The following is a 25,927-nucleotide window of genomic DNA, read 5'->3' on the forward strand; positions in this document are numbered from 1 at the left end:
AGTGCTTCTTAGCAGACAAGTGGTTAGTAAGGATTTTAAAAAACCCAATTCCCTGCAAAAAGAAGGTCGTGTATTCAAGATACAGCTAAATTAGTCTGAGGCTGAATTCTTAGTTACGTCAACATTTTTAAAAAAATCTATCCTCTTCTCCTGCCAAAATAAACAAAATGCTAGTTACCACAAAATGCTGGTTGCACCAATTTTATAGTCATTTTTATCTATAGCATAGAACATAGAACATAATTTAAAAAAAATTGGGGAACGTGTTTGGTATGATTGACAACAGTGTGCAAATTCTTTCAATTTCTGCATAGAATATGAAGTATTGCTGGGAATTATTTTAAAATAAATACATTTTTAGGCCTAAGGCAACCCACTAAACATTTTAGGCATTTCTTTTACATGAGGTCACATGAAGTTGTCTCTTTGAAGAATGTTATATACTTGAATTAATTTTTAATTTGCATTTGTCGTTTTCTGTATTAGTAAGCTGTATATGGAGTGTATTCTCTTATTTTACCTTCCTCTCAACACTTGCATTGATTTTCTTGTTTTATAATCCACTTTGGTTTGTCCCTTAGACTGAAAGGAGAGAATCAGCAATTACTAGATTTCACAAGAAAGCTGGAAGAATTTAGTTGCTGGCTGGAAAACGTAGAAAATGCACAGGAAGACAAGCCTATAATAAGCCGTGAAGAAAATCTAAAGGAATTACTGGCAAGTTAGATAAAAAATGGTTGAATGCTTCATTTGACTTTATCCCTTCTTATTGCTACTGGTGCTACTAGATCACTAACGCAGGCTGAAGTCTCAAAATTAAGCTAAGCATGATTTCAGGCACATTGATTTCTGTTCAATCTAATTTGAATAATTAGAAGAATCCTTTGATTCTCAAAAAAAATGTGCATTAGATTGTGATGAATAATTTCATACCAAGATATTAGCAATGCTGCAAATGAAATGGACTGCCTTCAAGCCGATTCCAACTTATGGCAACCCTATGAATAGGGTTTTCATGGTAAGCGGTATTCAGAGGTATTGCCTTCCTCTGAGGCTGAGAGGCAGTGACTGACCCAAGGTCACCCAGTGAGCTTCATGGCTGTGTGGGGATTCAAATCCTGGTCTCTGTCCCAGGTCATAGGCAAACACTCTAACTACTATGTCACACTGGCTCTCTACTCCTGCCTAAATGGTCCCAAACCAAAGTGTGTGGAATACGTCAAAATCTTCTTTGCCAAAAAAGTGCATTGTTAGGTCTGTTTGTTGCCTGTAGCAGGACTTAATCGCTTAGATCCTCAGATCCCATAAGCAGAACTGCACCCATGGAACGTTCCCACTGGTGGAAAGGAGGAGGTGATTTTTTGCAAAACCCTCTATCCTCTTGCAGTTCCCTGAAAATCTGCTCTGCTGGGTTGGGGAGTCCTCTGGAACAGTGTGGAGGCTGAAAAGGAAAGGAGACACCAGTGGAAATCAGTTCTCTTTCTGCCAGTGGAAGCCTCTGTTGAATCAGAAAGGGCAATTCAGGCTCCTTGCATGCAAATATTGGCAAAATCTAGCACATTGATTTGGGCCTTCAAGAACACATAGCTATGCACTGGACCTGTAATCCCAATCCAGCAAACTCTGTGTGCAACTAATTTCTCCTGTCACCTATGAAAGGAAAGCGACCATGTTAGCTTTAATTTAAATACTGATGGGAAAACTTTTCTTTAATGTTCCTGAAGTCAGTAAATAACTTGTATCTAGAACCTGTCAAATAATCTAGGGAATTGGCAGGACACACACAGACCTGTGTGTGACTCAAGTTCTCCCCAAAGTGATACAATTTTATTCTTTTTTAATATATTTATATCCTGCCATTCTTCCATCATGGAACCCACAGTAGTATACACATGGTTCCCAGGAAGTCATCCATTCAGGAACTCTCCAAGACCCAGACCTTCTTGGCTTCAGCAAAGTAATGGCCTCATGCCTTCACAAATTTTCACTGATGCTCTCATGTTGCATAATTCGTTATGCTTTTTTAAAAACAAAAACAAAAACATTTTTGGCTAATTTTGCTACTCGTGGAGAGGTGCATGAAGTCCAACCCTTAGCGACTTTTGTTGCTTCTCTGTTGGCAACAGCTGTCATCCAATTATTTATTTTTGCAACCATGAGGCCTGGAAGCTTCCTTTTTTAAACAAAATAGATTCTTAGCTGAATTCTGTGGTCAGTTCCGCCTTCTGACTCTTCTATACTCTCATATGGCTCTGAACATAATTATGAAAATCATCTGCTTATCTGACTAAAAGTGCTTTCTTAACCCCATAGAGTTTGATTGAGGAAATGGACATTCAAGGAGAGAAACTTAAATGGCTAAACAGAAATGAACCTATGGTGGTTTCAAATAAGAGTGTTGGGCCTCAAGAGAGAGAGAATATTTCTCATAGACTGAGGACACTGAATATTAAGTGGAAGAAGGTATGGATTTTAATTTTAAAATCAGCGAGTATCAATGTTTTTTCATTACGTTCTCATAAGGTACATGTGATTATTCTGTCTGACACTGTCTCTGTGTTTTTAATTTTTAATTTTCTCTTTTTTAATTTTTATCTTGTGGTTTTTACTCTTATCTCCCCATATTTGTACTCATATATATACATGTAGATTTCTCAGTTTGTTTGTATATATATGCTTATTGTGTTTTGTGTTTTAAATAATTGTACTTTATGTATTTTAACTTACTGTTTTGTCTTGTGTTTTTATTCCATATAATTTTATTGTAAGCCACTCTGAGTGCCCCATTGTGGGGTAGTAGGGGTGAATAGAAATGTTTAAAATAAAAATAAATAAAATATTCTTGTGGGAAGAGGGGACACAATTTGACCAGTTAGTATAAAAATAGTGTTCTGTGTTCCTAGACAGCGTTCACATGTCATGGTAAACCACAATTAATGGTTCATCAAGAATCATAGTATAGTAGAGTTGGAAGGGGCCTATAAGGCCATCGAGTCCAACCCCCTGCTCAATGCATGAATCCAAGTTAAAGCATACCTGACAGGTGCCTATCCAGCTGCCTGTTGAATGCCTCCAGGGTTGGAGAGCCCACCACCTCCCTAGGTAATTGATGCCATTGTCATACCTCTCTAACAGTTAGGAAGTTTTTCCTGATGTTCAGCTAAATCTGCCTTCCTGCACCTTGAGCCCATTATTCCATGTTCTGCACTCTGGGATGGTTGAGAAGGGATCCTGATCCTCCTTTGTGTGACAATCTTTCAAGTATGTGAAGAGTGCTATCATTTCTTCCTTTAGTCTTCATTTTTCAAGGCTAAACATACCCAATTCTTTCAAATCAGTTTGCAAGAAATAAAAAACCATAAAGTAAAAACCATTAAAATACAGTAAAAAGAAAGGTCAACTATTGTAAAAAGAAATTACTTTTCTGAAAATCATCTTTTTTGACTTCCTGTTCATTTTGGGAATTGCTTCCCCTGAAAATCATTATGATGAAATTGGATGATGTTTGTTGGTGTTTAATACTAGACGCAGAGCTTGGAAAAGTTACTTTTTTGAACTACAACTCCCATCAGCCCAATCTAGTGGCCATGCTGGCTGGGGCTGATGGGAGTTGTAGTTCAAAAAAGTAACTTTTCCAGGCTCTGACTAGACGTTGTAGTGAATTCTAGAACAAGAGTGGGCAGAAGGTAGTTCAGGATAAACTAGTAGCTCTCTAGGTCATTTGCTGTAGATTGGCAAGGGTTTGGACCTAAGTTGTTCAACAATATCTACACTACTACTTTTCCCCCTAATTTAGGCTGCTGAAATGAAGGAAACTAACCAAGAGTGGAATCTTGCCTAAAAGAACTATGGGCCCAGTTCTGTCTTAGTACTGAAAACCTATTCTTATGCTCAGAATATACTCAGTGGTACTGTCTTCATTAGTTTTATGTCTTTAGCAGTTGGCTCTGGTTGGTAGATCTTGGGGTGGTAATACCTTCCCCCCCCGAGTAGATCCATCAAATCTGAAGTCTGCCTAGTCCTCAGGCTTTATAATCGTTTGGGCACTTGAGAACAAAGGGGTGGTATATCAGGTTTTTTATTGCTTTGTCCAATCAACATTCAAGCATGTATCAAACTGAGTACATTCGAAACATGCATGCACATTCTTTCATAAGCAATCATCTACACTGTATACCTCATAGTAGTAATTATTACTGTTAATATTGAATTTTCCCTAAATTTGAAATAATTTTCACGTATATTAGGTCAGTATATATGTATATGTATATATGGACAGTCTCTTATGATCCTTATATTGCAAATAGAGAAGGTGGGTCTGAGGCTGTAGTGGGTTACCTAAGACAATGGAGTGAGATTTATAGCTGAGGTGAGATTTGAACTAGAAATCTCTTGGTTAACAGTGCATTCTGCTGTTATACTATTTTTTTATTATACTGTGTTTTACTGTTGTTTTATGTTGAAGCATAAATAGAATTGTGGTATAAAATTAAATATTTTAAATAAGTGGAAAATAAACATATTGTTAAAAGAGTGAACAATAGCTGGCTTTGTATGGCTTCTGCAAACCTGCTCCCCTAGTTCTTGGTTGTTCTGAATCCAAGGTTTGTTTATCTTTATAAAAAACAGATAGGGAGAACAACTACATCGTATCCAAAACCATGTAACCGGTGCTCTTTTCTTTTCTCTGTACTATTATCATCCAGCTACCTTTTAAAATGATTTCTGTTGAGCTGATGATTCTTGCAGCTTCTACCCATGCAAGTGAATACCAGGACCTTGTAGGGGCTAAATGTGAATCCCTTTATTTCTAAACTCTTTGGTCTTGGGGTTAATGGATTTTGTGCTCACCCTGATAATGCTTCAGCTGTATAATACTGACAATGCTAATCCTCAGTTCTTGACATGAAAAGGTTTTGTTAATATAAGAGTTTCTTCCCATATTAGGTGTTGAGAGAATTACCCAACAGAGTGAGAGAACTGGAGACACACATTCATCAGCTCCATCTTGTGCCATCTGGTGAGCTCTGGGAAGAAAATGTGTTCCTTGGAGGGGATGTTGTTGGATATTTTTATCATTTTATTTCTTTCATCTTTAAGGGGTTGAATGCTTAAAATGCTGTTTCTGTCTAAATGGGCTTCTGATACATTTTATTAACAAAAGAAAATATCTTTGCAGACTTCAAAATGAGCAAAGATTAATTTCTATCACCTTTTGAAGGTCTGAATTGATGTATTATTCTATGAGTATGATTCAGATGATCTACAGCTAATGCTTGTTTCTGACTCAGCGGCTTAGACTGCCTATAGAAGCTTAGACTTAGACTGCCGATGTATTCTTGAATTTGTTCCTTCCTAGAACTTAATCAGATAGTTAACAAGGATCAGCTGCAGGATCCTAAACTGCCTGCATATCGGGATCAGAGAGTGAATTTCTCACACCTCACTAGGCATGTCAGTGATGAACATGTCATCAACAGTTTATGATGATGGCAGTCTTTTCATACCATTCTGGACCTGGAGGGCAGTAGGTCAAATGACAAGTTCCTGGATATCTGGACAACTGGAAGTGTTTATTTTGAGAGTTTTGGAACTGAAGTACAACTTTTACTTATTAGGATGGAGAAAGACACAGAGGATATTTTTAAAATGGCAAGAATTGGCATTTTCTTCCTTGCTCTTCCAACTGCAAATAAATTCTAGTACTTACGAAGTGCAATTTGAAATATCAAGTTAATTATGTTGTATTATTTAGGTTACCCTGTTCTTCAAAAGATGGTGCTAGTGTCTTCTGCCCCTGAAAGTGTTGCTCAAACTCAGCAGGCTTTGGAAATCTCTGCACCTGCTGATTTGGATAAAACTACAACAGAACTGGCTGACTGGTTGGCATTGATTGCCCAGATGCTCAAGTCCAACATAGTTACTGTGGGAAGTGCTGAAGAAATCAATCGAACAATTGCACGCATGAAAGTATGTAGTACCATGAAGTGTTGTTTTGAAATCCTGAAGATACGTTGTGAATGTCCATAGTTTATTTTTGGTAGAAAAAGAGGGAATTCTCCTGTAGTTAGTATAATAATGATTGACTGAAAAGAAAACTAGGCTGAATTTGAAGAGAAATCTGTGTTAGGGATGGAGAATCTCTCTGCTCATCCTGAAAGGGTTTGAGCATTTGTGAGCATTTCCCTGCTCCTTACAACCCCTTTGATACTTAACTTGGGGCAAGAGAAAGACAGCTCAGTAGAATCTGAGCACTCTTTCCACTGAAAATTCTGGAACCCATTCCATTTCCCAGCAGGAAGAGGATTATTTATGTACAATTCCAACTGAACTGTCTCCATTGCTACTGGCTGAGGTCTGGGAGCACTGAATCACTGCTGCCTTGGCCTTTTCTTCTGCCCCAAGTAGGTTGCTGGGGATTTTTTGAGCGGGGGAAGGTGGTGGACATGCCTTGCAGGATCAGGATGAGCTCATTCTTATTCAATGAACAGGACAAAGAAGGCTGAGTTTGCCCTAGTCCTGGCCATTGATAAGGGGTGCTCCCATTTGCGAGCAACCATTTTTAAACACCTTGCTTCTGAATTTATTCTTTATTTGATAGTTAAGCCCTATAGTATAATGCCTTTCTGTGTCTCAAGGCCTTACTCTTTTAAAGCTAACAGTGATACATGACTCCTGAGTGCTCATTTATATGTGTCTGGTGTCCTGTTGTGTCTAGAATATGACATACAATGCAGGTTACCAGAACAAGTTCACCTTCCCTGAAACATGATCATTATCTACAAATAGTTGTAGTACATTCAACCTAAAATAATGAAATTCAATTAATGTAGGTTAATTGCCTTGCTCAATAATGGTTAATCATTGCAATCCAGCCCTAGGCAGTCTGTGATTGAGTTTAAAGAGAGATGTGAGTATCTACATTGGCATTTAAAATTGGGCTGGCTCAAGTTAACAGGGAAATGGTTACACATAGTTATGTTGATGTTTTCCTTGCTTCTGGTATTAGCAACATTATTTATTTATTTATTTATTATTTAATTTGTATCCCGCTCTTCCTCCCAGCAGGAGCCCAGGGTGGCAAACAAAGCACTAAAAACACTTTAAAACATCATAAAAACAGATCTTAAAATACATTAAAAACAAAACAGCATTAAAAACATTTAAAAAAACAACTTAAAAGGGGTTAAAACATTATTAAAAAACATTAAGCAATTCTAACACAGACGCAGACTGGGATAGGTCTCAACCTAAAAGGCTTGTTGAAAGAGGAAAGTCTTCAAAAGGCGCCGAAAAGATAGCAGAGATGGCTCCTGCCTAATATTCAAAGGGAGGGAATTCCATAGGGTAGGTGCTGCCACATTAAAGGTCCATTTCCTATATTGTGCAGAATGAACCTCCTGATATATCTGCAGGAGGCCCTCACCTGCAGAGTGCAGTGATCGACTGGGTATATAAGGGGTTAGAATGTCTTTCAGGTAACCTGGTCCTGAGCTGTATAGGGCTTTGTACACCAAAACTAAAACCTTGAACTTGACCCGGTAGCAAATGGGCAGCCAGTGCAATTCTTTCAGCAGCGGGGTGACATGTTGGTGATACCCTGCCCCAATGAGCAGTCTCGCTGCCGCATTTTGCACCAGCTGCAGCTTTTGGACCAACCTCAAGGCCAGCCCCACATAGAGCGCATTACAGTAATCCAGCCTGGAGGTTACCAGTGCGTGGACAACAGTGGACAACATTAGAAAGTGAAGGCAATCAGCAACTAACAACTTCGGGCTAGCTGTATTTATTTTTTAAACATAACCTTCATGAAATGAAATGGACTACCTTCAAGGTGATCCTGACTTATGGTGACCCTATGAATAGGGTTTTCATGGTAAGTGGTTTACCATTGCCTTCCTCTCAGGTTGAGAGGCAGTGACTGGCCCATGGTCACCCAGTGAGCTTCATGGCTGTCTCGGGATTTGAACCCTGGTCCTCCGTCCCAGGTCATAGCAACACTGTAACCACTATGCCACACTGGCTCTCATAACCTGCATAGCAATGGTCAAATTAATTGCCAAGTACTTTGCTATACTAATAGATGTAACACAGTTTCATGGGCTTGATCTCTGAGGAGCTTTAAGCTGCCTATTTTTCGACACACAACAACTTCTTATGACTGTAATGGCTCATTATGGAGATTGCTATGAGAAAAAGGGGCTTATAATATGGCAATACAGGTATACCTGGGGTTGTGGTTTTTTTTGCGAAAACAGTACTGAACATATAGTGTGCAAAGTCCTAAGGACCAAAATAAAATATTACAAAAAAGGGAAAAAAAGAGAAGACCATCCTTGGGGCAGAGAAATGTAGGTAATGTCCTGATATCCTAAGGAAAGGCACAGAAAGCATGAACATTTACAGACTTTAGCCCTGTGCAGCAGTATGGTTTTCACCAGCTTTATTTCCACATCCACTCATGTCTCATTCCTGTAAAGATACTTTATTTTAATATGTTGGCCACTCCAGTATGTTCAGAATAGGAACATTTCTTCTTTTATAACATGTTAAGCAATTATTAGCTTGATTGTTGTTGTATGCCTTCAAGTCGATTACAACTTATGGTGACCCTATGAATCTTTTGGATATATTCATAGGGCTTTCATGGTAAGAGGTATTTAGAGGTGGTTTACCATTGCCTTCCTCTAAGCCTACAGCACCAGGTATTCCTAGGAAGTCTCCCATCCAAGTACTAACCAGGCCTGACCCTGCTTAGCTTCTGAGATCAGACAAGATCAGGCTTGTTCAGGGTAGTATGGCTGTAGGCTCGTTAGCTTGATAACCTTCTGTAATATAACATTCATATTCTTGGTTTTTTTTGTTTTGTTTTTAAAATCTCAGATAGTAACACATTTTAATCCTGACTCTTAACAGATAACAAAAGAAGATTTAGAACATCGACTTCCCCAGCTGGATTTCGTTTTTACCTTGGCTCAGAATCTGAAAAACAAAACATCAAGTTCTGATGTTAGAACAGCAATCACAGAAAAATGTATGTTTCTGTTGGAGAGATGTGTGGGGGACATGGACACTAAAATATAATGCAGTCTTTCCCAACCTTTGGGTTCCCAGATGTTGCTGGACTACAGTACAGTAGGGCCTCGCTTCTCAGTGCCCTGCTTTTCGGCGTTCCGCTAATACAGCACCAGTGGGGCAATCAGCTGGAGGGGAGGCTGGAGCTCCCCACACTCCATCTGATCACGCTGGAGGAGGGGAAGATCAGCTGTAGCGTCCTACAGTTGATCTTCTCTTCCGGCACGATCAGACTCCCCCGCTTGAGCTGATCACGCCGGAGGAGGGGAAGATCAGCTGTAGTGTGCTACAGCTGATCTTCTCTTCTGGTGTGATCAGACTCCCGCTCGAGCTGATTGCGCCCGAGTAGGGGAAGATCTGATCTTCTCCTCCTCTGGTGCGATCAGCGGATTAGGTTCCAGACCCTGCGCTGCAGCTGATTTGCTTTCCGACGGGGGTCTGGAACCTAACCTGCCGTATGTGTGGGGCCCTACTGTACCCATCATTCCTGACCATTGACCATGTTGGCTGGGGCTGATGGGAATTGCAGTCCAGCAACATCTGGGAACCCAAAGGTTGGAAAAGGCTGGTATAATGGATATGGTAGAGGTAGGGCAGCCAGTTTTGATTAACAGAATAATGGCTACTGAATGGATTCAGGAAGCAGAGCATGTGTTGGCTTGCATGGAGACTGGTAGCATCTGGCAAGTCTTGGATTCTTACGGGTCAGGGGAAGGAGCCAGGGTAGAATCTGGAAGTTCATAGGTAGAGCAATGTGGGCGCAATAGCAAAAAGTATTTTATCAATACTGTGTCTGACAACTACCAGCTTTTTAGACTCCATTGCTACATTCAAGAATATAGATTTACTGGTTGAACTCTCTTGTTAGAGACAAAGTAAACCTTGGGTGCTGTGATCCAAAATCTTCATGGGTTTTTTTTAAACTAATTTTATGTTTAGATTTTTTTGCAACATTTTCCAGAGTACTAGTGTGTTGCAGCAAAAACTGAGTCTTGTTGCACTTTAAAATGCTAACACATTTATTATGTCATGAGCATTTGTAGCATAGGGTCCACTCCATCAGATGCCTGGTGTAATCCTGAGTAGACAGACTGACACCAATATAGATCTCCATCTATTTACTATGACTGTAATGGCTCATTATAGAGATTCCCTTTTCAACTCCTTGTCATGAAAAGAAAGGCTTTATTATATGGTAACCATGCAGTTATAGCTGCAGGTTTTTTTCCAAAATAGAAATGGAACTATTTCTATGTGTTAGATTTTTGGCCCACAAAAACAGTACTGACTGTATATACATAGACAATGTACACGTGTGAATGATTATACCCTTCTTTGTGCAGAGATGATGATGATGATAATAGTTGTTGTTGTTGTCTGCCTCTCACCCAGAATGCTGGTCCTGACCCAGATTACAAAGATTTAAAATTGCAAAGCATACGTAAAAATAGTACAGAAATTTAAAAATACAAAAACACACAGAGAAACCATACTTAAAAAATCCATAAATTCCTTAAAAACATCAAAACACGGGTGGAAATTTATTATTATTATTATTATTATTATTATTATTATTATTATTTGATTTATATCCCGCCCTTCCTCCCAGCAGGAGCCCAGGGCAGCAAACAGAAGTGCTAAAAACACTTTAAAACACCATTAACAACACCTTAAAATGCATTAAAACAAACGTTAACAATATATTTTTTAAAAGCTTTAAAAACATCTTTAAAAAAGGGTTAAAAACATTATTAAAAAAATATTAACAAGCAATTCTAACACACACAGACTGGGATAGGTGTCATGGCCCCGTCAGAGGACTCCTCAGATGAGGACGACTCAGGAGTAACAGCAGCAGACCCAGGAGCAGCAGGAGACACGGAGGAGCCTCCTGAGAATCCAGCTCCTTCTGCCCCTCAGCTGCAGAGCACCCCAGGGACAGCAGAGGCCCTGCAGCCAGACACAGACAGTGAACAGGATACTCCCCCCTCACCTGCAGAACGTAGACAGCAGAAGGTCAGGCAGAAGAGAGGCAGGCCTGTCTCCTTAAGGCCCAAACTCTGAGGGCTCACACCTGCTGTCCATCCTGCTCTTTATAAGGCACACCTTGGCTGCAGCTTGTTGCTGACTGCAACGTTAGGCGTGGCTTTGTGTAGACCTAGTTTCCCTGCAGCATCTCTTTGACTGACCTCCTTGGCAATTGATCCCGGACCTCCACTGACCTCGCTTCTGGACTTCTGACTCGGCAAGTACGCTTTGGATAGGCCTGGCAGATTTACAACCCGACTGCTGGCTAAGGACTTTCCTTCCCTGCCAGAGACCCAGGAATTTCCAGCCCCCCCTGACACTGCTGATGCAATGTAGAGCTGACAATAGGTCTCAACTTAAAAGGCTTGTTGAAAGAGGAAAGTCTTCAAAAGGCGCCGAAAACATAGCAGAGATGGTGCTTACCTATTCAAATTTAGCCAAATGCTTTGTATAAAAAGATGGGTCTTCAACATCTGTCTAAAAATAGGAAGAGAGGTGTGATGTCCTCCCCCCGACACCACCTGTGAAGCTCTCACTTGTGGCTACCAGCAGACAGGGACGTCAGGTTTTCTTCTTACCCTTTACAGCTCTAGCACAGATTTCAACAAATCCCCCTGCTAGGCCTCACTATCCCACACTCTGTATCTCTTATAGCCTTTAGACTGTGCCTCAGTCTCTGCCAGGCTATCTCGATACCTTGTGTCTATGGGTATAGGTAATTCACAACCCCCCCCTGCAGCCTCTTGTCTCTGAAGCATACAGCCCTGGGTTTCTCTGTGGGACTGGATACACTTTCCTCCGATCCGCCGCTGCCACCATTCGATACAACTGTTCAGCCTTGGTTACTTTGCTATTCCCCCTGGTATGTGTTCCCAGCTGAAGGACTCAGGCTTATGTTTAACCAAGAAAGTATTTATTAAGAATTAGAAATAACAAGATTACTGAAGGAATGTTTCACAAGCGTATGGTTTCATCTGTATTCTGTTAGGTACTTGACTTCTTACTAATTGCCTCAGAACTCCGACTCACTCTGAACACCACCAAACCTCAAATCTCCAACCTCTCAAACACCACCCAGATTCAACTGTCATATTTCCATTTATACTCCCAACCATTCAAACGCCCAGCCAATCATCCAGCATTCTACTGCTCATGTACTCCCCCCTCCTCTTTCACTCCACTTACCATATGTCTTCTATATAAACAGCACTTACCATATTTACAATATAAGCAGGAACATCACAAGAGGGCACTGACCTTATCTCACAGGGGAGGGCATTCCATGCTCTAGGGGCCACTACAGAGAAGGCTGTGTTGAGAGTATTTGCCAATCAGGCTTCAGATATGGTAGGCACTCACAACATGGAACAATGTGTTGGGTGATAGTTCTATCGCCTCTTTAGACATTTGGATCAACTTGGGCCTGGAGGAGGAACTTCTGTGCATGGAAAGATGATTTCAGGTGGGTAGCTAGCTCCATCTAGTGATTGAAGGCAGAAAGAGCACTGTTCAATTTTGCAGGGACTTCCTGCTCTCCATCACTGATTGTAGTGGTTCCTTTCACCAAAGGCGGTTGACTCTGCTCTCTGCTCTGCTTTAGTTCAGGCCTGTATTTGATTGTGTGTTGTTCCCTTCCTGTTTGCTTTTTTTTGTGGTTTTCTCTTGTGGGTGCAGAATTCTTTCCTTCCCTCTTTACTATTTAAGAAAAAAAAGAATTACCCCCCATCCCCCCCCACACCCTGGACCTAGCAGCCTACCGCTTCTGACTTCCCAGGTGCAGTGGAAGCATCCAAAGCCAGATAGCCTCAGCACTAGCGGCTTCAGTGCTGTGTTGCCTGCAGTCTCAACGGCTCTTTTGCCTGAGCCCCGCTAGACGTGGCAGCCTCAATTTAACCCGGCAGCCCTTAGATTAGCGGTTGCAGTACAAGGGTCTCAATTGAAGCCCCAGCGGCCTCAGACTTAGTGGCTTTTCACTTCATCCCCGCTACACATACCACCCTCAGTCAAAGCCCTGGCGGCCTCCGAATAGCAGCAACAACTCTCATTGTGGCCTTCTCATACCAGTGCCACCTGTCCCATTCCTGTGGGCCGCCAACACACCTGGCAACCAACAAAGCCCTCCTCAGGGCCAGCCACCATTTTCTTTTCTGCTCATCCCCATAAGCCCTGCTACACCAGCTGCTCCTATGAGGAAGGCAACTGGTAAATTGGCAGTCTCCATGAAGAAACCTAGGCTGCTCCCGCCAACACCACCGGGGTCTGACACAGTGTCAGCAACATTAACACCCCTCCCCCTGTGGGCCAGGAGGCAGCGGCAGTCATGGCACTTTCTTCCTCAGAGCAGGCAATGATAGCCTGTCCCTCCACCAGCAGGCACTTACCTTAGGGGGCAGGGTGGCTTCACAAGATAAGGGTGAGCAATGGGAGGGCACATGGGAGGACACCCACAGCACAGCCCATAGATCTCTAGGAGACCAGGAGACTCTATCTGAAGAGGAAGGAAGACAACCCATGTCTTTAAACTATATTTTTTCTGCCATTTCTTCAACTGAAGCCTTCTCAGTGTTTCAAGCGTCTTCATCGATTCATCCATCCTGACGGGATGGGGGAAGTTACTCACTACCAGCATACTGGTGGTTATGGGCAACCACTGCAATTTCAGTTCTCAGCACAGATGCTCCAACAATTAAAAGAACAACTGAGGGAATCCTTGTTGGTGGACCTGTCTAGAGACCTGTCTTACTCTGCATCTGCCCCCCCCACAGCATCCTCAACTGGGCACACCTGCAGCAGGAACATCATCCCAACTGGCGACAAGAGCACAACAGCCGCAGCTGCTCATCTCGCTCATCCGCAACCACTCCCTAGAGGTGTACCACCGGATCCACATGCTACAGCCCAGGGTAGACACCCTCCTTCATCTGAAGATCAGAACACAGACCAAGACAATCAGTTAATTATCCTGGACAAAGAGGAGTGGAGTGGGGACTCTGAATCCGAGGAAATCTCTAGCAACTGGGTTTTTCAAGAGGCTTATTTCCTCCCACTGTTGTGCAAGGCAAGCACTGAGTTTAAATTTTCTGGAAGATTCTCCAGCCCCCACAGACTCTAGAGTATCAATGGTGTGTCTGGATCTGGAACCCAAATCAAGACTACTTAAGCTTCCGTCCCTACTGCCTATGGTGATCAAATCAGAGTTTGACATTACCTTGCAATTTAAAAAGTCTATTCCTGCTGCTAATAAATATTATATGCTGGAACAACTGCCAATGGACCAACTCAAAGTTCCTCTGGTAGATGCCCCCACAGTAAATTTTCTAAATCCATTCTTGAACCCTAAAGACTAGGATGCTCATCTGAAAGACACTACAGAACGCAAGATGGATCAGAGTCTCAGAAGAATCTATGAGGACAGTGCCTCATCAATCTGTGCAGTGTTGGCTTCTTCAGTATTCTCACGAGTGTCCCTCCTCTGGTTGGAAGACTTGCTTGATGGCCGGCAACAGGACCCAGTGAGAGTCTGAAAATCATTGCTGAAGGTTGCCTGGGTGAAGACCTTCATAGCAGATGTGTCCATAGATGCCATGCAATTTTCGGCTAGGTCTCTGACAGCTCGTATCTATACTAGAAAGACCCTTTGGCTGCACCACTGGGAGGCGGACCCTACGGCCCGGTCTTATTATTTATTTATTTATTTATTTATTTATTATTTGATTTATATCCCGCCCTTTCTCCCAGTATTTAGCCTTGGAACCCTATGTAGAGGGTAAGTTGTTTGGGCACGCTGCCTTGGCAGGAGTCCTAGAGTCAAAAGAGAAGAAGTCAATGCCTTCTGCTAGGAAGAGAGAGAATAGAAGATCCTTTTGGAGATCCTTCCATCCCTACCTTGCAGCCTAGTCCTTTTGGGGAGACAGACAATCAGGAAGAGCAAAGGATGGTTGGCCCACCCACCCCTTCTGGAATAGACAGCGCAGCCAAGTCAAGGGCCAGCAACACTTCTCCAACAAGGCTAGCTTTGAGGTCCAACCATGAGGCAGTAAACACCAATTCTGATGCCAGCACCACCCTGGAGAGAGGTCTTGCAGCGCTTTGCTCATCAGAGGATGCAATTATCAACAGACCGTTGGGTCTTACAAACCCTATGGCACGGACTTCTGCTGGAGTTCACAATGCCACCTCCACCGAGATTTGTACCATCCCCCATTTCAACATCAAAAAACATCAATCAAAAAAGGCAAGGATTCATCAGGCAATTTCCCACCTACTACAAATTGCTGTTATAGAACCTGTCCCTCCAGGGGAGAGATTTTTGGGAAACTACTCTCTCTTCTTTACAGTTGTGAAGAAAGATGGTACGTTCAGAGCAGTATTTGATCTAAAGGGCCTGAACAAATATGTAATTTACTGCAAGTTTCAAATGGATACCTTGATAGCGATCAAAGAATCCATGAGACAGGGGGACTTCCTAACCTCAGTTGACTTAAAAGAAGTGTACCTACATGTACCTATATTCCAACCACACAGGCGCTATCTCAGGTTCGTGGTAGGGGAAGACCACTTCCAATACAGAGCAGTGCCCTTTGGACTGTTGTCTACCCCCAGGGTATTCACAAAGATCATGGTTACCCTGGTGGCATACCTCAGAACTCAGGGGGTTCATGTATACCCATACTTGGATGACTTCTTGATCCGCTCCCTGTCACTACACAAGTCTTGGGAAGACCTACATGTCACTCTAGCCTGTCTAAAAGACCACGGCTTTCTAATCAATAATGCCAAAAGCCAGTTGACTCGTATTTCACTTCATCACCCATCTCGGGGCCGCAGTAAGGAGTGATAGCATTGGCACATCAGTGGACCTCATGCAATTGGCAGCAGTGCTAGACTTGATGGTTTCAACCTTCCAAACAACTCCCTGGGCACATCACCACTTTCAACCCCTTCAGTGGGCGCTACTTCCATTTCAAAGCAATATAGCTGCCAGGCAACACAGATGACTGAAACTATCAGCACAGGTTCACCAATCCCTCCTATGGTGGATACATGGACCCAATCTACAATCTACAATTCTGTTCTGAGACTCACCACGGACTCTAATCACCTTGGATGCCAGCCTCACAGGCTGGGGGGCCATATGTGATGGTCAGATGATGCAAGGCACCTGGTCAGCACAGGAGTCCTTACTTCCCATCAATCTTCTGGAGCTTCGCACAAGTTGTCTGGCTTTGAGGCACTTCGCGGAATCAAGATGGTTGGGGGCAGTGCTAGTCAGAACAGACAATGTCACAGCCAAAGCCCATTTGAACCATCGGGGAGGCACACACTCCCTCCAGCTCCAGCGAGAAGCTTCACTTCAGTGGAGGCATATCTGGACTCGCTCCTGGCAGAATACTTGAGAGGGGAGGACAACAGGCAAGCAGACTGGCTGAGTTGGGAGCAAATCCATCAAGGAGAATGGAAGCTCCACCCGACGATCTTTCAGGAGATGTAGACCACTTCAGTAGAATCAAGGTGGGTCTGTTTGCCACGCATCTCGAATGTCAGGTCAAACGATTCTTCGCTAGATACATCAATCTGGTGGCAGAAGGGATAAATGCTCTAATGTCACCATAGCCTCTAGGACAGTTGTATGCCTTCCCCTCAATCTCAATCATTCTTGGGGATCCAGAAGACCCGGGTAGAGAGGGCGACAGTCCTCCTGTACAAGGAGACCCTGGTTTCCAGAACTCCTTGACTTGTCAGTAGAATATCCCTAGGAGATTCCGCTCAGGAAGGACCTGTTGTCGCAAGATCAGCTAGACCACCCAGACCCGAGATGGCTGGCTCTTCATGTATGGAAGTTGAGAGGTGACACCTGCTAAAGAAGGGCATTCCACCCCCACTGCTAGAGACCATGACAGCATCTAGATGACCACCCACCATTCGGATATATGAGGGCACCTGGAAAGCTTTCTCGGGCTGGGCACAGAAAAGGATGCTGCTTCCCAGGAAGAAGAGTATCAATGAGATCCTGCCCTTCCTGCAAGATGGCCTATCCCTAGGGCTCAGACCTACCTTGAAGCGGCAGGCCTCAGCTCTATCAGCAATTCTGTCCAGATCCCCAGAGAATCCCATGGGTTCTCATCCTTTTATTAAACATTTTCTATGGGGAGCAACTCTGTTGGCCCACCCACAGAGCACTGGTACCCAACTTGGGACCTACACAAAGAGTTGACAGCCCTCCAAAACCCCACCTTTGAGCCCCTCAGCAAAGTCTCTCTTCACTTACTGTCCTTTAAAGTTGTGTTCCTCGTGGCCATTACTTCGGCCAGAAGAGTGTCTGAGTTGAATGCGTTATCTGTAGATAAACATTACTGTATTTTTCACAAAGACAGAGTTGTTCTCCATACTGTCCCTTTGTTTTGTCCTAAAGTGTTCTCTGCCTTTCACTGTCAGCAAGAGCTTGTACTACTACCTTCTTTCTGTCCTTCCCCAGTTCATCCCACATAGAAGGCTTGGCACTCACTGGATGTATGGAGGGCACTACAAGTATTTCAAGGACAAAACATTTCTGTCAAACAGATAACCTATTTGTGTCCTTTCACCCAGCTTCACTAGGGAAGACGGTTTCCACCTCCACGCTAGCTAGATGGATCAAAGCCTGTATTACCTTGGCATATGCTTCCCTGAGGTTGGCTCACCTGACCAGAATACTAGTCCTTTCTACCAGGACAGCCACCACTTTAGCAACGTTTTCCCGCGTTTTCTTCAGGAGATCTGCAGGGCAGCTATGTGGGCTACCAGTAACATGTTTATGAAGCATTACAAAATAAATACCTACGCCTCAGCAGAGGTCACCTTTGGGAGGAGAGTGCTGCAGCACGTTCTCTCAGTTAACTAAAGTCCTACAGCCCAGCCATATCCCACCCTACATGGGTTAGCTTTGGTGCGTCCCACCTGAGATCATTTTTTCCATGCACAGGAGAAGAGACCTTTGATGTTACTGTGAAACGGTCTTCTGTGTGCATGTCAAAGATGATCTCAGGGCCACTCCCTAAGGGGTGCTGGGCTGCCTTCCTGGGTAACTGTTTTTTCACAATAGCAGAGGGTGCCTGAGTGCTGTTGGTTGCATAAAATCTTGTAGTTGTGGTTATGTCATTTACTCATCTATGTGACTTGTCATCAAGGAACTGCTACAGTTAATCACAGAGAGCAGAAAGTCCCTGCAAAATTGAACAGTGCTATTTCTGCCTTCAACCACTAGGTGGTGCTAGCTATCCACCTGAGATCATCTTTGACATGCACAGAGAAGACTGTTTCACAGTAAGATCAAATGTCTTTTCTAGTGGCATTCAAGCCCACACATTTATGCTTTTTGTATGTTATAATATAATGTGTGTGTGCATATGAGAGAGTGCATGTGTCTAGCAAAGGGAATGCATGTATAGAAATGTACTGCTCTCTATGTGAAGATGAATAGGTAAGTGTGTGAGAGCATGTCCAAGATTCATGGTTGGCTTCAGTGATTTTTAGATGGTTATTCTGAGTAACAGGAAGATTGAAGATAATGCAGTATTTATAAATGTTTGTGCTTGGTTATGTGTCCGTGCTTTGTCTTTTTCAGTGGAGAAAGTTAAGAACCAGTGGGATAGTACACAGCATGGGGTAGAAATGCGTCAGCAGCAGTTAAAATGCATGCTTTCTGACAGCATGAAGTGGGATGACCAGAAGCAAGAAATGGAGAAACTAATTGGACAATATGAGATCCATCTGCACGCCCTTCTACAGTCTCCTAAAGAGAAGCTTACCAAACAGATTTCTGATAACAAAGTGAGTTCAAATGTGTTTTCTTATATAATTCTCAGAATGTCATTTTATGAATTTATTTTAACCTTGCTCCTGTCTCATTTCACATGTTCAGAATAATGTTTGATCATTTATGCTTTAGGTTTGCTAGACCAAAAAAAGGCTTTCTTCAAATCTATTTAGAATGCTTTTTGAAAAATAAGAGTTGCTGAAGCTAACTTCAGAGTCTGCTGTTGAAAATGAGAGAATAAATTATTTGTATTTATTAAATTTCTACCCTGCTTTCTCCCAAAAGTTTCCATGAAGGCTGATAAACCTGTTCAGAAAAATTGGAAACCTTTGTTATGAAATAAAACTTCAAAATGCATGTAGAGTTGAATGCTCCTCAACACACAGGAACACAGGAAGCTGCCTTATACCAAGTTAGACGATGGTTCATAAAGCTCATTATTGTTGATACTAAGTGGCTCTCTTGGTTTCAGGCAGGGGTCTTTCCCAGACTTACCTGGAACACCAAGCATTTAACCTAGGACCTTTTTTCATGCAAAGTTACTACAGAGCTATGGCCCTTCCCCTTCCCACCCACAGAATATATAAGTAAGTTTTAGCCTAACTTCCCCAATGTGCTAATTTTCTGTGAACAGAGAATTTTTAGGCAAAGCAATGTTAAGTTATGTCTTGCAATTTGCAAGGGGACCAGGAGGGCTTCACTACATCCTTTTCACTAATTAGAATCCCTTGATATCTAATAATGAAGTCATGAAGTTTTTTTATATAATAAAAGTTACATCACTTGGTGTTAACATTTTACAATTGAACTTGAATGACTGTCGGGATCATAGTGTGTTCTGAAGAGCATTTTATTCAACTATTTCAACTGAGGAAGGAGTCTGCATCAATACCATACAATCCAATAAAACAGAACAATCCATAACTTTTTAGTATTACAGCACGTTGTTGAAGAGATCAAACACATCAGAGGATTTGTGAATCTAGTGTTATGTTGCGGTAAAAATATATATTATTGTTAGCTGCTTTGGAGATGAAAAGTTGGATTAAAATCATAAAAGAAAATAATAAAGAAAATGATAAATAAAAAGGTATTCAGCTGACCTATTACAGCATACAGCTTTATTTTATTATTATTTATGTAGTGCTTATAGTGTTTATAGTATTTGAAGTGCTAACGTTGCCTGAAAGTAAAGTTGTGTTCCACTTATTTTTACCTAGCACAAATAACATCAAAGTGGAAATTGAAAAACAAATATACTTTAAAGCTAATTGAAGGAAGATTATTTTTGTAATTAGTACCCAAACAACCCGTAGAACATTGAAAAAAAGTTACAGACACTTGCTTTTTGCCATCCTACTTCACTTAGACAGTACTGCAGAGCAACTGCAAATACAGCCACTGAGCCCAGCTTGGTGCTGTCTTCAGTTTGGTGCCCTAGATTTGCAGCCGAGGGGCAAAATCAGACATAGACACAGCAGTTAGGGTTGAACAAAGGGTCGCTTTATTAAAACTATAACAAAACTCCTTTAAAGTGACCTGCAGAGGGAAACTTATGTGCGGGAACTGTCTATAAGCAAGCTGCTTGCCATACAGCTCTCGGGTGACCAGCCCCTTCTGGGGCAAGGGCAAGCCCATCTGCTTACACCTTACCCCAGCCACACCCTGTAGGTGAGTAGGGGGGCCTTCCCATGTCACCACCTCCGAGGGCCATACAACTCCGGGTGGATGAGGTAAGTTGGCCCCAGAAGCAGCCATATCCTGCCCTCGGGCTGTAAAGCCCTGACAGACAGGTGTCCAGAACTGCCAATCACCACCGAAGGTGCTTAAGGGGGCCACCTAGCTGTCCTTACCTACTTCCCTTCCTGCACCTTACCACCACAAATGTTGGACAAATCTCTATTTAGTCCCCTTTACCTCACTGCCAAGAAGCACCTCTCGCAGACCCCTCTGCAGGTCTCCCAAGAAGATGTCGTTCCCTGCATCTGTCAGGTGAACGCCATCTGCACTATAAAGCTCAATCCTAGAATGCTGAATGTATGTGCGGGTGAGGAATAGCCAACCCCCATGCTTAAGAAGAGCCAACCGAATCTGCCGGTTGACCTTCCTTAGTGCCTGGTCTATCTCCTTTGGGTCCCTCACACCTCGCCATTTCCTGCATGGAAGAATGTCTGACAAAAGCAGACTTACCAAAGGCCAAAGTTGCCTTATAAACTGCATGTCCTCATATGCCTGTATACTAAAGGCCTTGCCCTTCAGCAAACCAAGGTCATTCCCCCCCAGGTGAATGACCATAACTTGCGGAACTGCCCACACTAAACCTTGCTGGAACAATGCGGGTAGGAGCCCATCCCAGCGCATCCCTCACCGGCCAAGTCACTGCACTGTAGCCCACTGACTGAGGCCTAGCTGTGAGCCCATGCGTGACTTCGTGGCCCTACGGCCTGCCCAGAAAACCATGCTGGGGCTGCATATTAGGATGCATGTCTGCTCTGTCCTTGTCCAGCAACCTGCCAAAACAAATTACAACTCGTTAGGCTTCCGGATTTCCAGGCTTGCCAAAAGGGCGAATATAGCCCTTATAAGCCCCAGATGACCACTGTCCAACAGCCTGCAACCTTGCCTGAGAAAACGCAAGACCTGCTGCCGTAGAAGCAGCTCCAATCCTAAAAGAGTGGGTCCCAAACCCCGAGGGGTCCTCTCCTAGACCTTGCAGTACCCATTTTGTAAGTGCCCAGAACTTATACTTTGTGAGGGGAGACCCCCCCCTTCATGAATAAACAAATATCCTATTTCCAATCCCCTAGCCCTTAGAAAAATTTGTAAAGCCTGCACAGGGCAGAGGTTCGGTACCGAGGAAGGGGATAAAATCACAGTCTGACCCCTGCACCTCTGATCAGTCTTGGACCTCCTCAATTTAATGTAGACACAACCCCCCTCCATGCTGACATCTGACAGTAGGAGGGCCTACTGGGAAGCATCTAGCTTGGACCCAGCTACGACCTCTCCTATCTGAAATGTTCCAAAAAACAATGTGAGGGCTACTGCCTGGAACAGCCGGACCTCATAGCTCGATGAGCATACCTTTGTCCACTTGCCCCCCAGACCCATCAAAAGGTCTGGAGATAAAGTGCGGTGGGGATCAGGGGTAGCGGGGTATTCTCTAGCCCACCCAGCCAACATGCGGCAGACCCTAAAGTCCCCCAAATGGTCTTGAAAACCACCAGCTTTTGCCATAAAGGAAAGTCCGGCCAGCTTACTTTTAAGTGCTCAGACTGACAGGCCCCTCTTCCTGCCATCCACCACGAATTCCAGCAGGTGACTCACCGGAATAGGCCCCTCTGGCACATAGCCCCTGCTGGCCCAGAACTCCTGAATCACCCTACCTGCTCTCTGATAGCCGGTGAGCATGCTGGGAGCAATGGATAGGCTTATGGCCCTCTCCGACTCTGCTCTCGGGGCAAATCTCAGGGGGCACAACTTTTGTCTGAGCCCTGGCCAGCAGTGCCAGCTGACAAAAACACTCCATGTGGTTCTGTGACAGAGCATTAGCAAGACTATTGTCAATGCCTGGAACATGCCGTGCCCGGAAAAGAACATTAAAATGTAGGCTTGGAGAACAAAAGACCAGATGAGGCCCATAACCCTGGTGTTCCTGGATGTAAAGGAATTGATAACATGGACTGTAGCCATGTTATCACACCAAAAATGGACTGTAGAGTTCCTTAGCCTTTCAGCCCACAAATAGACTGCTACCAGTATCGGGAAAAATTCCAGAAAGGTCAGATCCTTGATCAGCCCCTCTAGAATCCAGGTCTGTGGCCAACACCCTTTACACCAAGAAGACCCCAAAACTACCGGAAATCCAAAAGCCCCTGATGCATCAGATTGGACTTGTAACTCTGCCTCCAGGAGCCGGTCCTGCCTCCAGGAGCCGGTCCTGCCTCCAAAAGGATATTCCATTGAAATCCTGCAGGAAAGAGGACCACACCGCCAGGTCGGCATTTAATGCATCCGTCACCCTGAACCTATGGAGGGGCCATAAAAGCCCCACCATGGCATCATAAACCCTTTGCAAAAATGCCCAACCTGGTGCGACAACCCTGCACTCAAAGTTCAGGTGTCCAGCCAGCTCCTGGAGGATGGAAAGAAATACTTTCTTGGCTTCTGCAACCTCCCTAATCTTAAGTTGGAGGAGTTCAAGCTTATCCATGGGCAGCCTACAACAATTGATCTCAATACCCAGGAATGTCAGAACAGGGGCTGGACCCTCCATCTTTTAGCGGCTAAGGGAACACCCAGTTCCCCCGCCAGGTCACCAAACTGTGATATCAGGTGTTGGCATTCACCTGTGCCTGCCCTACCCACAAACAGAAAGTCATCCAAATAGTGTACCACTGCATTCAAACCCGCTCGCCTCCTGACTGCCCACTCCAAAAAGGAGCTGTAGCACTCAAACACAGTGCAAGAAATCGAGCAGCCCAGAAGCAATGCTCTATCCATATAGAATTTGCCCGAGAAGGCAAAGCCCAGCAGCTCAAAGTCTGCAGGGTGGGCGGGCAGGAGGCGGAAAGCAGATTTGATGTCACACTTTTCCATAGGTGCTACTACACCACAAGCCCGCACTATGAGCACTGCAGCATCCAGGGAGGTGTAGTGGACTGTACATAAACTATCTGGTATAAAATCATTCACTGACTGCCCTCGTGGGTAGGACAAAGTGGTGAATCAGTCTAAATCCTCCCACTGCCTTCTGGGGAACAATACCAAGAGGGACACCCTAAGGTTTGGGATGGGGGTGATTGGAACGGGCCAAGAACCTGCCCTGCCTGCACTTCCTTTTCAATTTTCTGTTGGACAATCGCCTCCATGCCTACTATAGATTTAAGGTTGTGGGACATGAAGGCAGCCCTTGGATCAGTATAAGGAATCCAAAAGCCTAAAGAAAAACCCCGCAACAAAAAAGTGCGTCCCCAGCTGCTGGGTAACCAGCAAGCACGTTCTGCAAAACCTCCTACTTAACCGAGGAGGGACCCTTTTCCCTGAGCAGCTCCGGGTGGGGGCTGCTTCCTGCTCCCTTGCTGATCCCTGACTCCCCCTCTAAACAGCCTGCCCCTGGGCAGGTCGTGCACGAGTGTGGTGCTCCACTGATGGAACACTCGTGCTTGAAACGACACAGGTTGTGAGCACAAGACCCCCGGGAACTAAATTCCCAGCACAGTAGCAGTTGTTGAATCCCCTGCCCCACATTAAAGAGGGAAGGGTAGCAGTCGACTGTCTGCTCAATATGTGTCCGCTGTTACATCTGTCCCCAGTCATGGCTCGGGCCGCTGCCATGAACTGCAGCCACAACTCTGGCTCTTTCTTGTCCCATGGCAGTGTCTTATCACACGCAGCCCACATACGAAAGGCATCATCATAGGACAGCCAGGCCAGGCCAGGCCAGGCCAGAAAACTCGACATAAGCTCTATATATTATATCCAGGTATTTTACCAGAGGCAACCCCTTCTGTGGCTGCCTCTCCATCACCACCCCCGCATAGATCGGGTACTCTGGCAGCCAGTTGGCCCACACCCGATCAACCTTCCTATGCCTGGGCCTCTCAGGCTCCCTCTCGTCATCCTTTTCCCTATCTTTTTTTGAGTGTTCTCGGTAGAGTAGGGAAAACAAATCCACGTACTTCCCCTGCCAAATTTTGTCTTTGGTTGCCAGGAGCAGGTGGAAACCCAGGGTGACAGACATGTTGTCGAAAGGAATGGCACCCACAGTGACTGACCCCAACAGTTTCCTGAACTGTGGCTGCAGCCAGCCGTTCGCCAGCTGGCGCTGCAGGCGGATCCATCCCCATAGGAGATGCAGCCAGTGAAGTCACCTGTCCCCCTCCCGTGTTTTGCCAGACTTGGTTGCAAGCTGCCTGAAGTGGAGGCTGGAGACCTCCTGGAGTCGCCACTGTGCCCCGCCCTGTCTTGGATGTGCTACTTGCTTCCGCCCTGGAGGGAGTAGAGAATGCCCCCCTGGTCCTGGAGCCCATAGTCCCCTTGGAGACCACCCCAAACCTGGCCACCCACAGTCCCCTTGGAGACCACCCCAAACCTGGCCACCCACTTGCCTGAGCAGGCCTTGCCAACTCACCTGCTCCCACCAGTGGCCCAATCACACCAGCCACCCTCCCCTCCCCCGCTGATGATGGTTTCGAGCTGGCCTCAGGTGCATCTTCCGGCCGTTCCATTCTAGCCATCTCCGTCAGGGTGGAGGGAGCCTCTGCCCCCCCCCGTCGCAAGCTGGGCTGAACCAGGACTGGTCTTCAGGGCATCTAGCCAGCCTAAAATTGAGGCAACAATGTTTTGGTTAGCACTTTGCTGCTGACCCTCACCACTGCTGCCCTGCACCCTAGCCTTGGCGTGCTTAGACCCGCTGGCAACCCTGCAAAAGCCCTAGGTCTGACTGTTGATTCCATGGTAGTTGTGGGGTTCATGGTGCCCTGACTACATGCTCCCATCCTCTGCTTCTCTAGCGTCTCCAGGCGTGCTAAAATAGCTGCCCATGGAGGCACCTCCTCTTCATCTGAAGAACCAGCCATGGGGGGGCGTTTTTGCAGTGGCTGGTTCTCCCTTTTGCCCCCCCATTCCCTTTTTTGGGCGGCATCAGCTTTACTTTTATTCAAATTCTATTTTACTAATAATTTTTATTTATCTATTAATACCCATATTGTTATTTATTTCTTTATTATTTCTTTACTTATTTATATAAGCTGACTAGGCCACTTGTGTACACACCTGCCACCCTCCCCCGACTACATGGGGGTAGCCGAAAAAAGCCCCTGACCAGCCCAACCTCTCAAACGAGGCCCACTCGCTGCCACTCTGAAGCACCAGCAAATGGCGCTGCCCACGTGGCCGCCCTTATTCTCCGCAGCTTCAGCAGCTCAAGCCCTTCTTGCACTGCTGCCCTCCCCATCTGCCATGAGGGGGGTGGGCAGAAACCAGGTTGAATAGGCCCCACAGATGCAGTCTTCTCCTGGCTGCCAC

At 44.6% G+C, this 25,927-nt stretch overlaps 1 protein-coding gene and 1 non-coding gene across 4 annotated transcripts in view; one reads left to right on the plus strand and one right to left on the minus strand.

Moving 5' to 3' along the window:
* UTRN (utrophin) overlaps nucleotides 1-25,927 on the plus strand; it is a 521,915-nt gene that overhangs the window by 225,650 nt on the left and 270,338 nt on the right. For all 3 annotated transcript variants that reach the window (XM_061624044.1, XM_061624041.1, XM_061624043.1), the window contains exons 45-50: nucleotides 582-717; nucleotides 2,314-2,463; nucleotides 4,948-5,020; nucleotides 5,756-5,970; nucleotides 8,917-9,034; nucleotides 18,707-18,912. In XM_061624044.1, the coding sequence (XP_061480028.1) occupies nucleotides 582-717; nucleotides 2,314-2,463; nucleotides 4,948-5,020; nucleotides 5,756-5,970; nucleotides 8,917-9,034; nucleotides 18,707-18,912 (898 nt within the window). The remainder of the gene's footprint in view (nucleotides 1-581; nucleotides 718-2,313; nucleotides 2,464-4,947; nucleotides 5,021-5,755; nucleotides 5,971-8,916; nucleotides 9,035-18,706; nucleotides 18,913-25,927) is intronic.
* On the minus strand, nucleotides 8,691-8,809 carry LOC133384708 (5S ribosomal RNA). The gene has a single exon (XR_009762648.1). It is a non-coding gene; the product is annotated as a 5S ribosomal RNA (ribosomal RNA).

The sequence above is a fragment of the Rhineura floridana genome, chromosome 4, assembly GCF_030035675.1.
Source record: "Rhineura floridana isolate rRhiFlo1 chromosome 4, rRhiFlo1.hap2, whole genome shotgun sequence".
NCBI lineage: Eukaryota > Metazoa > Chordata > Lepidosauria > Squamata > Rhineuridae > Rhineura > Rhineura floridana.